General features: G+C 38.4%; 1 protein-coding gene across 3 annotated transcripts in view; it reads left to right on the top strand.

The window, feature by feature from the left end:
- The window catches only part of MTM1 (myotubularin 1), a 42,407-nt gene that overhangs the window by 1,418 nt on the left and 24,381 nt on the right, over nucleotides 1-16,608 (top strand). For all 3 annotated transcript variants that reach the window (XM_030967557.1, XM_030967556.1, XM_030967558.1), the window contains exons 2-7: nucleotides 1,038-1,189; nucleotides 9,293-9,364; nucleotides 10,235-10,307; nucleotides 11,763-11,857; nucleotides 12,881-12,991; nucleotides 13,888-13,989. In XM_030967557.1, the coding sequence (XP_030823417.1) occupies nucleotides 9,302-9,364; nucleotides 10,235-10,307; nucleotides 11,763-11,857; nucleotides 12,881-12,991; nucleotides 13,888-13,989 (444 nt within the window). In that variant the 5' untranslated portion in view covers nucleotides 1,038-1,189; nucleotides 9,293-9,301. The remainder of the gene's footprint in view (nucleotides 1-1,037; nucleotides 1,190-9,292; nucleotides 9,365-10,234; nucleotides 10,308-11,762; nucleotides 11,858-12,880; nucleotides 12,992-13,887; nucleotides 13,990-16,608) is intronic.

The following is a 16,608-nucleotide window of genomic DNA, read 5'->3' as shown; positions in this document are numbered from 1 at the left end:
GCATAGGCAAACTCAGTGTTAAAATTGTGAGAATGTTTTTTTGTGGGTCTCTAGATTGGCTTGCCACAATAGGCACTGACAAAAACTGGGTTTAAAAAGTAGCTTGGCTCTGTGGCACAGCTTCTTTTCTGGGGCAGGAATTGTGCCCATTGCTTCCTAGTGGTCATGAATCTGTTTATCATTAGCCATATTCAAAGAACCAGGTATCTGATGGTGCAGGAACAGTATGATGTAAAACCAGAACCTCTTCCTTGCTACAGTTTTCTTTTTAAAGTTAATTTTTATTTAGGTAGTTAAAAAGGTTAGGCTGTACAGTTATTAACAGAGTCTTAACACACGGAATTTCTGGTGCTGTTTATGACTTCATTGTGTGGCAAGTGTCCCAGGAGATGAGCTATAGAGCTAAATTCAGTAAAATGTAGAATTCTCACTTTTGCACTGTTTATCATTTTGTGCTTGGTCAGAAGGAAACTTGCAGAAAACTCTCACTGAAGACATGGGCATGTCGCATCATCAAGGTTGATCAAACCCTGTGCTATTGTATTCCTGTATGTAGAGTTACAGAGTTAGTTATCAACAGTTAATTTACACTGCACGACTGATTTAATGAGAAGTAGCTGCAAAACTGTAGGTATTGTGTGAGTTGTTTCAAAGGACACAAAATACTAGTTTCTCTAAGAACCTGAATTGGGTAGAAGGAGTTTTTTGTTTCGTGGTCTATTGCTTGTGACTTTGCATAGCTTTTCATATGGAAGTCATTCCTAAGTGTGTTTGGGAAAAGAAACTGAATTACAACATTTTAAAACCGGTTCTTAAGAGTTTTAGAAGAGAAAGTTCTCAATTCCACCTACTTGATGCCAAACCTGACATAAGGTGGAACATAAAAAGAACTAGTACTGTTTGTTTCCTTTCTCCAGATTGTTTTTGATAGCACTATTCTGGGATTTTGCTTCCTTTCTGAAGTTTTGAAAAGTAATGTCAATTGAAATTTTCTGGCAATGCTAACAATGTCTTCCTACCTGTTCCATTCCTGTTAGGGGCCAGCTACAGCACAAAAGTCAAATGTTGTTGTAAAGCTGAAGGAATGAACCCAAGTTTCCTGACATCTGACACTGAAGAGGGCATCTATATTTTATATGACTGAAATGACTGGTTGAATCTGGAGACTTCTGAGCAAGAAAGAACAAAAGTAAGTGCCTTTTAGTAGACTGTAGTACACTTTTGGGTAAGATAGGTATGGTTGGGAAAAGCCACAGTCCAAGTTACTCATGTTATTGCATGTAGTGAGTGGAAAGGCTGTACAGCAAAGACTGGGATGTCACTGGACCCATCAGTGTGGGAAGTATCCAAGTTTCTATGCCCAGCAAAAACCCTGCCTGTTGCTTGAAAGAGAGCACCTGCAAAGGTGTGGTGCTGCCCTGTGACTGACTTATGGTCGTTCATTGGGCAGGGTAGTCCCAATGTCTCCTTTCTTGGGGATGGAATCCAGCAATGATTTGTAAATGACTTTGTCATAGTCTATAAAATCATAGTCCACTTAGTACCATTCTGAGCTGGTCTGTACTTTAAAAAGTAGACTTCCTCCTTGGCATTGTGTGTATTCATGTAGTGGAAGAGGGAACTAAACAGCAGATGGCAGAGGATGAGTCTGAAGGGTTGTACATGTTCTTAAAGGAAAGTTGGGAGGAAAGTCTGAGTAGGGGGATGTAGTTTTAACTGTTACAGTGTCATTTTTGAATGCAGTGTATCATTGCATAACAGATGCAATTTCCATTTCTCCTGTGGAATCACCACTTAGATCTTTAGCAACAGAACTACAGTGGCCTAGGGGGATATCTTTCAAGAAGAATGAGCAGAGAGCAACTGAAGGCTTTCTTAATAGGAGACTGGGAAGCTGTGTGTGCTGTCCCATAGGCTTTCCTGTCAACTGCATCAGCTTCTGACAATGTGGGAGGTATGCATTCCCTGCAGGGGATGCGAGGCAGTGAAAATAGACTGGGTGGGTTTGGAAAGCCACGGATCAGCCTTCAGGCATAGCTTTCTTACAGATGTAATGTTGATTCTAGAGGTAATCTGACAAATGCTTACTTAAAAAACCCACTGACTTCTGTCATGCCACCTAATCTAGGTAGATTTAGCTGTTAGAGGGAAAACTGCTTCCTTTGATCCACTCACAGGACTGAACTTCCACTTTAGAACTCAGCTACCAGAATGAATATTAAGAAGCAGTCCAGAAAAAAAAGAGAATCATGATAAGGGAAAGGTAGTACACATAGAACAAATACAAGATTAGTAATAAGTGAGTACAAATGGACAGAAATGATTGTTAGCATAGATTGCAAGGAATACAACTATTGCTGGTATACAGGCCCTAGAAAATAATATGTATTACTACTGAAGAAGGTGCTGCTTTTATTTGTAATGGTGATATAAAGCACAAAAATGATCTAACTACCAGATCTATGATGGCATGTGTTCTACCCTATATCCTCTCTTTGTGAGAGGACTTGTAATTCTCTTAAAAGAAAGCTTGCCAGGATAAAAGCTAGGATATCACCCTAAGCTGTATTTCCAATATAATATGAAAGGAGTGAGCAATTGGGTTGATAATTAGAAAAGGCAATGTTATAGACATTTATGTTAGGTCTTGTTGAAAGTTATGATTTACTTTGAAAATAGGATGGGAGTTAAATTCCATGTTAAGACAGTAAAACAAAAACCTTCAAATGTAGACAGGAGAAATATCAATCAAGACAGAATTGAGATTTTTTTTTTCCTTTATCCAGCTATTCTTTATTCAATACCTGCCTTCCATGTACAGACTACAAGAGGTTTTTTTTTTAAGAACTTATACATAGAACTGTGTAAGATCTGGTGGCACTGAGAAATTTTCTGCTGAGTTTTTTCTTTTGCTGCCATTTGTAGATTTCCATTGTCAGGATACCAGTTATTGTTAGAATGAGGTCTTCCTTCTAATATCTTGAAAACTCCCTACTATAGTGAGCCTGTAAAATCTGAGTGGGCAGGCAGCTGACACACTTGTAATTGGTTTGGTGAATTAGCAGTCACTTGACTGTTGTGAATTTTGTTTGTTTGTATTTGTTTGTGTTGAATCCTTTGGGGACAATAACTGACCTGTCAAATGCAGGGCTCATTAGGGAACAAGAGAATGCTTTTTCTGGGAGAGGGAGCGTTTCTGGCTCTTCACAAACAAATTCAGCAGTCTGTGTTGAGTTGTGCAGCTGCTGTACAGTCTAGCAGAGAATTGGCAACAATTCTGGAGTGCATTTTTCTTAGGGATGGGAAGCCTGGTGTAGAATTGGTGCTGAGCAAACAGCTTCAGATTGAGAGTTTTTGTGATACTGTTTTTGTAGGACACTGATTTTTTAATATAGTGATTATTGATGAATTTTATTTAACTGACTTGGAAACGTTGGTGCAGAAGGACAGATAGGTTCTGCATGGGCAGTATTCCATTGAGGCTTGCACTGCTGGCTTGCTTTGTGTGTTCTGGTTACACCTTGATGTGATAAGACTTTCAGAGAGACTTGAAAGCTCATATGGCTTCCCTGGAAAATGTAGATGTAGTAAGTGCATGTGAATAGGGAATGTTATTTAGGCATTAAGGGAGAAGACACACTAGTGGCATAATCCAGTCTCAGATCAGTAGAATCATTTGAGGAAAGGTGAGGGCTGTGACTTGCATTACAAAGAGGTTATGCTTGGAAGGATTTTAGACTCTGTAGCAGTGATGGTAAAGGAGAAATAGGAGATTCTGTGATCTGCTGATTGAGATAAGAGAGCACAAACAACATCATTATGGTTAATGATCTTGGACTGGAATATCTCTACTCTGAAGATGGGCTGAGAGTCAGGGATGTTCAGCCTGGAGAAGAGAAGGCTCCAGGAAGACCATATAGCACTTCCCAGTACCTGAAGGGAGTCTAAATGAAAGATGGCAACAAGGTTTTTATCAGGGCCTATTTTGATAGGACAAGGGTGATGATTTAATGTAAAACAGGGTCAATTTAGACTAGTTGAAGGAAAAAGCTTTTCAGGAGGATGATGAAACACTGTCACAGGTTGCTCAGAGAGGATGCCTCATCCCTGGAAACGTTTGAGGTGAGGCTGGACAGGGCTCTGAGCAAACTGGTCTACTTAAAGATGGCCCTGCTCATTGCAGGGGGATTGGAACAGATGACTTAGAAAGGTCCCTTCCAGCCCAAGAAGTTTTGCTTCTAAATCTCCTCTGCATTGATATCTTTCACTATTGCAGGAAATTGTTGTTGGGTTTCTATCCTTTGGAAATATATATCAGCAAGTATTTCTCTGGTGTGGGTTTTCTGTGGGGTTTTCGTTGTTTCCAGTTTTGAAATTGGAATGCTCTGCTTTATGCTACTTCTTTTTTTTTTGTAGCATTGTAACTTTGGAGACTTCTGCTACTTTATCTTTGTTTCTGAGTATAGTTCCTTTGTGCTAAAATACAACTGGTTAAATGAGCTTGAAAGAGATGTATTTAGTTCTGTGGACTTGGTTAGTTGTTGTGGCACTGTTGTCTTACTGTGTTTCATTTTGTTTGGTTGGTGCTGTTTGGTTAGGGACAGCTGATGTCTGGGAAACTGCCTTCATTGCCTTAGATCATTCTTGTGGCTTGTTTTGTACCCCTGTATGTCTTTATATCTTATCCTAAAATTTTATTAAGCTTTACTGAGATGAACTCTTCAGTTCATTGGATTAAATAAGTATTTAGTAGTGTTGAGATGCTGGTCCTTACTTTGGTGACTCTGATAACTTAGATGCTGCTGTTGGCTTGACACTTCAGGACTGCTGCTTTTCCATATATATTTTGTAAAGGATTTATGTTCTTTTCTGCTTAATACTTAGAGTGAAATACTTTTCTTGCCTTTTTTCCTTTGTAGTTGTCCTAGCTTAACTTTGATACTTAGAAATTCCTGGAGTTCTGTGCTATTCTGTATGTTATTTCTGAAATCCTACCTATTGTGTATTACCTCATCTGTGCAGTTGTGGTTCTGACAGACATCCCTTTGGTTTTAGGACTTTGTATTTTATGATTTTAATTTTGTATGGGAAACACAAGGCAGTATATTCATACTGGCTGTGTATGTTGTTATTATAGCTAGGAAAACTCTACCAGCATACCTTTCAAACATTGCTGTGTGTCTCCATTCCCATCCAATCCTAGGAAGCACAAGTATAAATATCACGTTTAATGAAAACACAGGTTCCAAGTAGTTTGTTATTGTAAGATCACCAGAGCATCCATTTCTCGATAGTGTTACTATATTAAGTTCTGATAACTTAAACAAAGCTTTGTTTATCAGCTCAAACTAAAGCCAGTAAAATTGTTTTGTCTCTTTGCTATTCAAGATTCAGGAATCAATGTTCAACTGTTGCTAACTGGAGAATATCACAAAGAAAGTTGCCTGATTTGTTTTAAATTTGCAGAGTAATTCTCCTGTTCGGCTGCTGACAAGTGTGAGCTTTGTATGGTTATCAATTTTTGTGCAAGTCTAGAAGTACACATGAGTACTGGGGAATAAAATGTGCTTGCAGTGGAAAACTACTTGAAAGGTGTCTCCCTGTGTGGAAGGACTACTGCTGCTCTGTGATAATGAGAAAGTTGTAGCTATTTTAAGAGTGTGGTGGAGTATGTTTTTTTGAATTGTTCATGGCAATATTACTTTGGGTGGCAGCCAGAAGCTGCACAATTAGACAGATTAAGAAATAATATATAAAAAAGGAAATATTTCATGTTAGTTTTAAATGTTTTTGAAAACTTGTTTTCTCTTGTTATAGAGAAGTCCATTTCCTTAAGGGTGTGTCCTTGTTTGATGGACTTTTAATGAGAACTTAATCTTGTCTATTGTTTGAAGAACGCAGAGGCATAATCCAGGTTGGTAGGGACTTGAGGAGGCCTCCAGTTCAACCTCTTGCTCAAAGCAGGATCAGAACCAGTTTTTCACAGCCCTATCCAGCTGGGTCTTGGAAACCTCTGGGGCTGAAGACTACAGCTTCTTGAGGCCTGTTTCACAGCCTGACTGCCTTGCAGTGCAAAAGAAGGGCTTTGTTGTTCTATTTTCCCAGAAATCAAGCTGAAATCTAGTTTGTTTTTATTTCTGTTGTCACTCACCACTTTGAAGACCTGACTCTGCCTTCTCAGCAAGTGCCTCAAAGGCTGAGTGAGCAGCTGTGAGGTCCCACTGGAGCTGTTTCCTCTTCAGGCTGGACAATTCCCAGCTCCTTCAGCCTCTCACTGTAGGAGGGCAGGTGCTCCGTGTTCTGCTCCTCCTGGGGAACCTCAGCTGAACTTGTTGCAATTTATCAACGCCTGTCTTGTACTGGGGTCCAAAACACTGTTCTAAATGCTGTCTAATGAGTGCTCTATAACTAATTACTAGGACTTAGTTTACTTATGGAAATGTGTGTGGTTATTAATATGCTTATTAGTATTTGGGATTTTTAGGTATGACTAGATTTCAAAGCAAAATTTTTTAGCATTAGAAGTATTCTTCCATTTGCATACTGATGAAATTATCTCACATTAATTTTAGTGAAAATGTTTGATGGATTTAAAAAATACTGTCACAGATAGCACCTTATCTTCCTTACATATTTATTCAACTTGATTAGCTCTGAATAAGTCTAATTTGCATCATTGAAGTGTTGGAAATGAAACAGAGTAGTTGGTTGTAATTCTAGAATGAAGTTTTCTGTAGAAATTGGAGTAAGATAATGAATTTATTTCTGCTGTAAAGTATGTTTAAAGAAATGGGTCTCAGGGAGAGTTGGGGGAATCTTACACAAAGTAAACTTGCATGCACAGAAACATAAACATCTGCAGCAAGACCACACACATCTTGTTTGCTTGAAATGGCCTGGTGGGGTGGCAGCATGGGGGGAAGGGGGGCTCTGTCCTGCTGTATTGTCAGCTTCCTCAAAGAGAATTCTTTTCTGAGAACCTGACAGGGTCTCTGCCTATTTATTTTAACTTTTCCACATCTCAGTGTGAATTATAGTCAGTGTTCTGGATTGTCTCAGAATCTTAACTCACCTCATGTAATGCTGCAGTTCAGCCCAAACTCAGTGACTGTGCAGTGAGGGAAGGAAAAAAGCAAAGGAGCACACAGAAGGCTTTTGAAACACTTGGTGCTGTTCCCTGTGTGAGCAGCAGGAGTACACTGTGATTGGAAGGCATGGGGAGTGTCCAAACAAGAGTTTGTTTTCCTGAGCTCTGGCAGTGGGCTGTCTCTGAGGCGAGTGCCCAGGGCCTGGCTGAGCTCTCCCTGTGCCTTTGCTGCTGGAGTAGCTGTGGTTGCAAGATCAGCCAGCTCGGGTGTGCCGGTACCTGCTGCAGTCACTATTTCCATTTAGCAGTGCAGATCTATTCAGGGTTGTCACATCCTTTAAAAGTCACTTTTCTGGGGCTTGTCTGTGCTCACTTGTCTCTTGTGGTTGGGGCAGCCTTAATTTAAATTTACGTTGAGCTCCAGTTAAAAGCTGCAGTTACTTGGTCTCTGCTGACATAGGAAAACTGGGGCTGCTGTCTCACCTGGCATTTCTCATTTAAAATATGGAAAAAAGGACACTTCATATGGAAATTTTTTGAAAACAACCTTCTGAGTAAATATGCTTTTTACATTTATAAAATCTTAAACTTCTATAAATTGAAGAATCTTATCTGAGCAAGTATTGGATGCTGACAAGTTGGCATGGCAATATAGCAAAAATTGTATCTACTTTAAGTTTATAGTATGTAAGATACTGCAAGGAAGGAAAAGCTGTGAAAATATCTTCTCTTATACTCTATGGGCAAAATACTAGACTCCAGTGTTGCAGCAGTATTTCTGTGTAGGTTAGTTTGAAAGGATAATGATTTAATTTTGATTGCTAATAGCTTTTCACTGAAATTGTTGGCATTGCACTAGAGGTAGTTCAGGGCCCCTGTTTCAGTGTTTGGAGAAAGTTAAGATAGCTGGACACCCAGAAGGGAGGCAGGAACCTCTGTGTGCAGGGTCATACAGGCTCTGTGGCATTCAAAGCTTTTTTGTCCTTATTTCTTCAGCTGAATGTCTGTTCTTTTTAAATTTTTTTTTGGTGCAGGGATGTGATTATTTTACTGATAAACTGTATCACTGAATATTGCAGTTTTAAACACAATGTCAAGTTTTCTCTGTTTGAATCAGAGATGAAAGACTTGGGTAACAACCCTGTAGAACCCGCAGGATGTGGTGTTCCACTTTATTCCTGCACAGACCCATTGGTGTACTGTTAAAGTAATGTCAAAGCATTTTTGCTCTTGCAGTTTAATGTGTCTCTGTCACAGGACTGTTGCAGTGTCACTGTCAGCCCTCCTGTGACGCAGGAGCTTGGGCTGCTTTTCATGGCGCAGAGATCTGGCCAAACTTTCCCATGTTGAGAGGGGAGAGACAGTGCTTTTTAAAGACTACACATTTGTGCAATGGAAACAAAGACTGTGTAGTCTGTAATCGTCTTCCCCCCCCCCCCCAGCCAAACAGGATCTCTTCAAGACTGCTGTGTGATGTCAGATCAGTTGATGAACGGTGTGTGAGTAGTGAAAGGGAAGTGTTTTCCCAGTGTTAGTTCTAAAATTCCCTTGTGCAGTGTTAAGATGATGAATCCTCTGTCACGCAAGATTCTGTCTTTAATTAATACCATTTAAAAAATAAAGAAAATCCTTTTCCTTTAAATACATGAATGTTGTTCAGACCAGAAGGCTGGACCCTCATTCTTTTGGTGTACTAGCTGAAGCTTCAGTTAGGAAATGGGGGATTGTTTTTAAACAGAGAAGTACTGTGGAAGCCCTTCCTTTTCTTGTGTTTTTTAAACTTGAGCCACATGAGTGTATTGACATGCTTGTGACTTCAAGAGCTGTGCAATAATACTCCAAGTAGGTAGCATTTCATAATATGTGTATACAGTGACTTAAAACAAGCACTCTAATGTCTGTTTACTGAACCAATACTCGTATTCCAACATCGGAATTCCATTAGAGAGCTTGAGTCAGAATATTCCTTATAGTAAGAGCCAATTGCAAACCTAGAAATGAATTTCTTGTTAGATTTGGATGTTTTTGAATAGTAACCTTCAATTATGAGGGATTGTGTAATTTTTTGAATTACTGGTAGCTTGCAAAACATTCTTTTAAGTTCTTCATGTGTACCTGTGGACCTCAAAAGTCTAAAATCTCTCCTGGAAATAGTCTTGCAGCTCAGGAGGTAGTTTAAGTCTTCAATTTGTGTTTACTTGTCAGATACCCGGCATGGCCTCTTCATCAACATCTAAATATAATTCAAACTCCTTGGAGAACTCCTCAAGTAAACAGGTAAGTGTAACTTTTTTCATGTTTTGGTTTTCTACATCAGAGTTCCCAGAGAGCATTGTCTTGCATATTTGGTTAGAAAAACAACCAAAAGCTTTTTGAATGTATATGCTTACTTTTTTTGCTAAAATTCTAATGCAGTTAACTGAGATTATTTAAATGTCTTTTGGAGTGGATGGGCAAAGTATTTGCTATCATAGCTAACAAGAGACTCCTTAAAATCATTTCTAATGTACTTACTCTTATCCTTGCTTTCTACTTTAAAATATTCTGTGGCATTCTTGAAAATTTTGAGCACTTTGTTGCCTTCGATTCTGTATTGCAATTGCTAAGTTATACCTTGCTATGTTTGTCTGGTTCAGTTTTAAGATGTTCATCTAGACTGAAAAATATATTGAAACAATCTAATGTCATGTCCCTCTGCTTTCTAATGCTGTGCAGCTGAAGAAAATGTAACCAGGGTGCAAGAAAGCAGTGGCTTGTGTGTGATAGTTGTGAGTACATTGCTTAAGTAATTGCAGTTGATTTGTTCTTCCAAGCCCAATGTACTTGGAAAAATAAATGCACACAACTTCCAGAGAATTTAGAGTATAGGTGTTTAATTTCAATTGAATAAAAATAACTGACTGTTCTTTTAGGAAAAAGATTAAAACCTGCTTATGTTTCAGATCTGTTCAACCTTTAAACATGTCATAGTTGCATTGTAAGGTAGTGTTGTGTTTTCCTGTTTTGGTTCAATCTGTGAATTCCTACTTTGGCAAGACCTGTTCTTTCCCATGCAGGAATTACCTTTAAGTTTGGTTGGTTTTATTTTTAATCTGGAACGTGAAATTGTAAATAACTGTGATGTGTTGTTGTGCTTCTCTTCTTTAGAATCTAAAAGATGGAACTAATTGGGAACAAAATGAAGAAATACCTCGTCTGCCAGGGGAGACCAGGGTCACAGGTATGAAGCTCAGTAGGTGCCTGATGCAGTGATGTTCAGCAGTCTGAAGATACAAACACCTGTATCTTACTGAATTGTTTTGTTATTTGGACTGGTTTGGGCTGGAGGCAAAGATATACTGAAATGTCATGAGTTTTTCAAAGAAATTGTGAAAGATTCTTTTTATCACTTACCACAAATAACTTTTCAGTGTTTAAAATCTTGGTTTCTACACAGGCCAGATCTTCCCATAGAAAGAAATTACAAGTTGTGTCCTAATTGTACCTACAGATTAAACAGCACATGTTGAGTGATGGGAGCTCCTCCAAGTTTTCTGAACTCAAGAGAATTCTATGTTCTACCCACTATGCATTGATACCTTGTAGAGTGGTGTGGAATTCAAGTCTAAATGTGAATTCCCAAAGTACCATCTTATGCTTCCTTGACACAAGAGGGCATGAACAGGGCTTCTCTGCTCTTGTTGGCTTTTACATACACAAATGCTGCAACATGAGGGAGATTAGTGTACTGTGTAGTTTTCTTTTCTTGATGGAGGCTTTTCCTGAAATTGAAGTATCTGTTGGAGTCTTTTACTTTTGCAGCTTCTCCCCTATGGCCAGATTTGTTGGGTGCATTTGTAAACAAGATTGGCTTAATTGAAAACAAAGTGGTGATTCAGAGGAAGTAGTTTTGTTTTTAATGAAGAAGGTGTGAGGGAGAGGGTGTGGGACTGAGATGGATGTGTGATGTGATCTTTATGGAAATTGTCTGTGCTGTGGGGCACTGCACTGGAATATAGGGCACTTTTTGTGGAAGGCAGATAAATAGATTGGGCTAAAGAAATAAGTCGACAGGAAGAAATAGGGAAGTGTTTAATGTCATGATTGGACTCAATGATCTTGAGATATCTTTTCCAGCCTTTACAATTCTGTGATTCTGCTTGCATTGCTTCGCTTAATTCTTTTTGAGTGGTATGTGTTAGTATTTGTTCTCTTACTGTCCTTGCTGAAGCACTACTGATGTTTGATTGCCTCAAATTGAAATGTAGTGTTTCTCTGCAGCGTGGTGAGTTCCCTAAACACTCTTCAACTTGAACTACTACTCCAGTAGAGAATTGTTTACAGAATGGTGTAATAGTATCAACAATGTATTTGTTCTGGGATGGTGAATAGACTGTGGTACAGTAATAACAATACTCCCTGTTCTATGTCCTCCTGTGTAGTACTGAGAAAGAAAACACAAATATAACTAGGGACGGCTGCTGAAATCTGTGCACTTAATTTGGACAAGTTTAGTATATGAGTCTTTCACATTTTCTTAATAATTCAAGTAGATAAAACTCAGATGTATTACTTGCTAAATTAATTCGTCTCTGAGTACAGCTCTTGTTTTATTTTACTGCTACTTAAGTAATACTGTCCTCAGCTCTCATTTTGTCTTTTCACAATCTTTTAAGAAATACTACATTTCTTACAGACAAGGATGTTATTTATATGTGTCCATTTAATGGCCCTGTTAAAGGAAGAGTGTACATCACAAACTACAGGCTGTACCTAAGAAGTGTGGAAAATGTGAGTAACACCCACAATTACTTCATGGGATGAGTTGACTTTAAACTCCCTTCTGTTCCCCTCCACTGCCTTTGATTTATTTTGTGGCCAGTTCATTTGTTTTAGTTTTGGCACATATATGCTTGTGGGATTGCATGGGAGGCTTTTTGCTTGAAATGGTCTGTAATGTTTGTGATAACCATATCTTAATTCTGTAATGACTAAATAGTAATTGCCTTTATGCCACTGAGGTATCTGTATTACAATATAAGTTCTTTAAAATTAATTGTGTTGTAAAAGTGTGATTTTTGCCTGGTAAAATTACAGTTTAATCACTTAGACTGAACTGATACCTTTATCTTTTGTCTGTCAGAGCTTTTTTTATAGCTGTTCCCTTTACACTTTAATCTGTGATAGATCAAGGGCAGTAACTAATGATGTGCAATAGTTCTTAAAATGGCTGTCAGTAAACCAAGGCTTTGATTGTCCTTGCTGTTAGAAAAGAAAAATACTTTGATCAGTAGAACCTTATATGGGTGGGGGGAGTGATAATGTGTTTGATAAGCAGTGACATGAAAGAGAGTGAAATGTGCTTGTGATCTCTTTCATAATGTTTTCTTGGTTTTTTTTAAAGTAAGGATTTGGGACTATTGAACTGAGGTCTTTCTGGCTCTAGCTAACTGTACTAGTAATGTCTTTTTTCATGTAGCTCTGCTTTATGCTGTATATCAATAAAGCAGTTTAAACAAGCAGGGGCAATCAGTGTGTAGCAGAAGGCATCTCTTAGGGTGTTGCCACTGTTTTCTCTGCGTGCTGAACGAGGCGTGAAATATTTTTGTAGCATGTTAAACTGGATGGTGCTCAAGGCTGTAGAGTGACTGTACAGACTTCGTAACATGCTGGGAGAGGAGACTCAAAGGCAGAAACATGATTTTGTTTCCTGTATGTATTTCATGTCTGCTTTCTATTCTGGAATGCGTAAGAACATTTTGCTTGCGTCTTCTTTTCACATTAATCTTTTCCTTACTCAAACTTTTCTTGCAGGATCCAGTTGTGATATTGGATGTTCCATTGGGTGTAATTTCAAGGATTGAAAAAATGGGAGGAGCTTCAAGCAGAGGAGAGAACTCTTATGGATTAGATATAACCTGTAAAGTAAGACTTTCCAATAATTCAGTAGGAAATGAAATCTAGAGGGTTTTTTTCCTCATGGATTACCTGTTTATAGGAAGGGAAAAGTACATGCTTATGGATGAATTTAAAAAGAGCTTTTTGAAAATGGACAGAGAAATAGCTTTTGTATAAAGGGCATGCAAGGAGAGGGATTGGTCTTGCTTTCCAAATCACTAATTGACAAGGTTTTGCACGTCAGTTGTATTTTAGTGTTATTACTGCACTGCTTTGTTATTTCATCTGTTCTAAAATGAATATTTTTCATTCTGAATGAATATTTTAATTCTGATATCTTTGAAGAACATCTCAAACAAGGTCTTTGAAAACTATAAAGCCAGTGAAAAGTTTATTTAAAAAATATCTATAGTATCACAAAAAACTGTCACCATGGAAAGCTATGGTCACAGGGGAGTTCCCAGTGGATAACTCAGGGTCCTTTACTGGATTCACTGAGTATGTGCTCATTTGATTCTTAGCAGCTAATGCACAGATTTCTTATTTTTGACACCAGTGATGAGAACATAGGAACAATGTATTCTACACAGATTATTGGCAAATCTTTCTTTCAAAAATAAAATAATTCCCATCCTGCAAACTTTCAATAGCTCATGAGATTTTTAGTGAATCAAGTAGAGCCATTTCTGATGGCTTCATGCCAAAGGGCCGTTTGCAGCATGCAGAGTGTGGTACTACTTTATTTGTACAATTCTTACACTCTATTCTATTTTATGGGATAAGAAATAAAACTGAACATTCACAAGGGTTTGAGGTGAGTTACAAGCAGATTCTAAATCATGTTTAGTGTATAATATAGCACTTGTACAGAGAAAAGCATCTTACAGCTTTGGTTCACCTAACAGATAATGGCTTTGTTTTAGGATATGAGGAATTTACGGTTTGCATTAAAACAAGAAGGGCACAGTAGAAGAGATATATTTGAAGTCCTCACAAAATATGCTTTTCCCCAGTCACATAACTTGGTAAGTTACATCATTTCTATTGCTAAGTTGTATTAATGCAGAATTCTTGCTAATTAACTACCTATCTGACCTAGTAATGGCTACATCATGGCTGCTTAAAAAGTGTAATAATAGAATAGAATGTGATGTTAGCATAAACTAAACAGCAGCTTTTATTTTGTATATTTACATCACTTAAATCTATATATTTTGTAAAGTTATGGATGTACTCCAGATACACTACTGAGCACCTCTGCTCCATACAGATTTCATTGCTTAGAAACTGCAAATTATCCTCCCTAATTTGGGAATATAGGGAATGCATGCCTTACCTGATTTCTTGAAAACATTAATTAATCAAGCAGTCTCCAATGCAATGGTAAGTATGAATCACCAAGGGTTTTACTTCAGGAGAAAAAGATATTGTAAGACAATACTTGTTTTATTGATGAAACTAATGAAAAATATAACGGGAATGCATTTATGGATTTACAGATTTATTTCCGGGTAAAAAGCATCTTATGGAAGAAATTAAGCAACAATGATAAAAGCTAATCATTATCTTCCATCTTTTTGCAATCCATGCACTGTCCTTATTGTGAGTGGTTTGACATCTCTTTAGTAAATGCTTTATTTTGTCTATTGTAACACTCAATTTACACTTTATTGGTGTGCTTTAATTTAGGATAATTGTAAAGAGCACTGTTCACAAAGTATTGGGAGCTTCTGCTCTGAATTTTAAGAACTTTGTTCAAAGAAAAGTTGAGTATGCAAGGCTGCAGCAAGAATCTTACTTTTTTCCAGGAATGTATGTGTCAGTCAATGGGGTAGACTTTATAAACATTTAATTCTTTAAAACTTCTCTGCAGATATTTTCATTCTATACACAAACTGTGGAGTGAAAGCATAAGGGAAAAGATGCTTTTGCTTAGAGTGTTTTGTATTGTTAATGAATAGGCCTTCAGAAGTGAAACAGATTTCTGCATTTGGGTAGGTGTGAGGAGTTGTAATCACAAATAAGATAATTGTTAAAGAAGTGAATATATCTAATTCTTCTGTTGCCATTTTATCCATTTTAAAATAGAGAATGTTTGAAAGGATGACAGGATATGTGAACCATGAAAGTATGATGGAAAAGAAGAAGCTGTATGTGAAAATACCAAGTTATGGAGAGGTTCAGGTCAAAAGTGTCTTCTAAACATCACAGAGTTCTGGCTTCTGTTGCAAGAGGGTTGTGGATTGGGTTATCCAGGGCACAGTCAAGTGTATTGTTGAATATTTCCTGTATTGTAAATTCCATCATGCCCATGCAATCTCTTCCACGTTATCATGAGGAAGAGGTTTGTTGGGTTTTTTTTGCGTTTTTTTTGAGGCTTGTATGTAGTGACTATGGGCAAATCAAGTTGTAACTGACTTAGGAGAGTGTCTTGTGGGATGGTCCAGCTATGGGGCATGAATACCTTGGTGATGAGATGTGCACTTGTATTAGGCTCATCATCCAAAAGGACCCAGAGATCCTGTCTGGCGATGGCGGTGAGTGATGTGTGGAGTTGGCCACTTCCTGCTTGATTTGCTGGACCTGTTGAACCTAATAAAGCTCATCATTATATGGCCCATGTGAAGGCCACTTGCCAACAGAAGTTAAGCTTAATAACAAAAGTCTTGGTTGAGGCAGTAGTAATTTGGCCCTTGGATTCAGTAAAGCACAGAAGCTGGGGAGGTGGTGACAATGTGAAGGGAGAGTGGCTGTACTTTGTCTCATAACTATGTCTAAAGCTGGGCATGCCTGTTAGAAATCAGGATTACTTTGGAGGGAAATAAAGTGAGCCTGTGTTCCATCTGAAATTGCAGCTGTCCTTATTTTCTAATGTCACAGTGTTGATGAGCCCTTAACTTCAACATGACCTAAAGCAAGTGTGTGATTTTTTTTGGTGTGCTTTCATTGTATTTTGGCAAGCAGTTTAAACTGATCCTGCCAAAGGTAAGTGTTTCTGCCTGGTTTTCCATTCCTGACTTGCTTTTTGCTGCATGAGTTTGAGGCTGCATGCTGAACCAGATAGGGAAGTGAAAGGAACTAAAGTTAACAAGGAGATAAAAATAAAAGCTTTACTCTGAGTTATTTCCTGTCTTGTTAGTCCAAAGTGAGAGTGGTATCAAAGCTTCTCTGGGTGGATGTGAATGAGGAGGGATGATGGCACTGCTCCTTTCAGTGGCTGGCTCCGATCAAGGTTTCACTGTGTGAATGTGGCAGTGTTGGGACTGTGCATGCCTGCCTTCCCCTTGGAGTGTAGCCAGCTTACTCAGGGAGGTGTTCTGCAAAGAATGTGCTGTAGTTCCCCATGACAGCTGAGTGGAGATGGAAGCCCTCTGATGCTCAAATCTGAGCTCTTGTTCTTCTCTGGTCTCCTCTCTATCTTTCAGTTGTGTGGTTGATTATTCTTCTAATACCAAACCGATATTTGTATAATCACTGAGCCAGCCTAACTCACTTATCCAGCGCAAAATATTCTGGTTAGCTCTGTGCTGCTTTGAATAATTTGGGGAGACCTGGTTTGAAATCAGTATTCATCAGAGCCAGTGCAAGGGTGGACATGTGAGTGGAGCAGGGAGAAGACAGGAGAGAAAAGAGGGGGATTTAGC

Source organism: Camarhynchus parvulus, chromosome 4A, assembly GCF_901933205.1.
Source record: "Camarhynchus parvulus chromosome 4A, STF_HiC, whole genome shotgun sequence".
NCBI classification, from domain to species: domain Eukaryota; kingdom Metazoa; phylum Chordata; class Aves; order Passeriformes; family Thraupidae; genus Camarhynchus; species Camarhynchus parvulus.
Note: the sequence above shows the minus strand (reverse complement) of the source record. Positions and strands in the feature narration are given on the sequence as shown.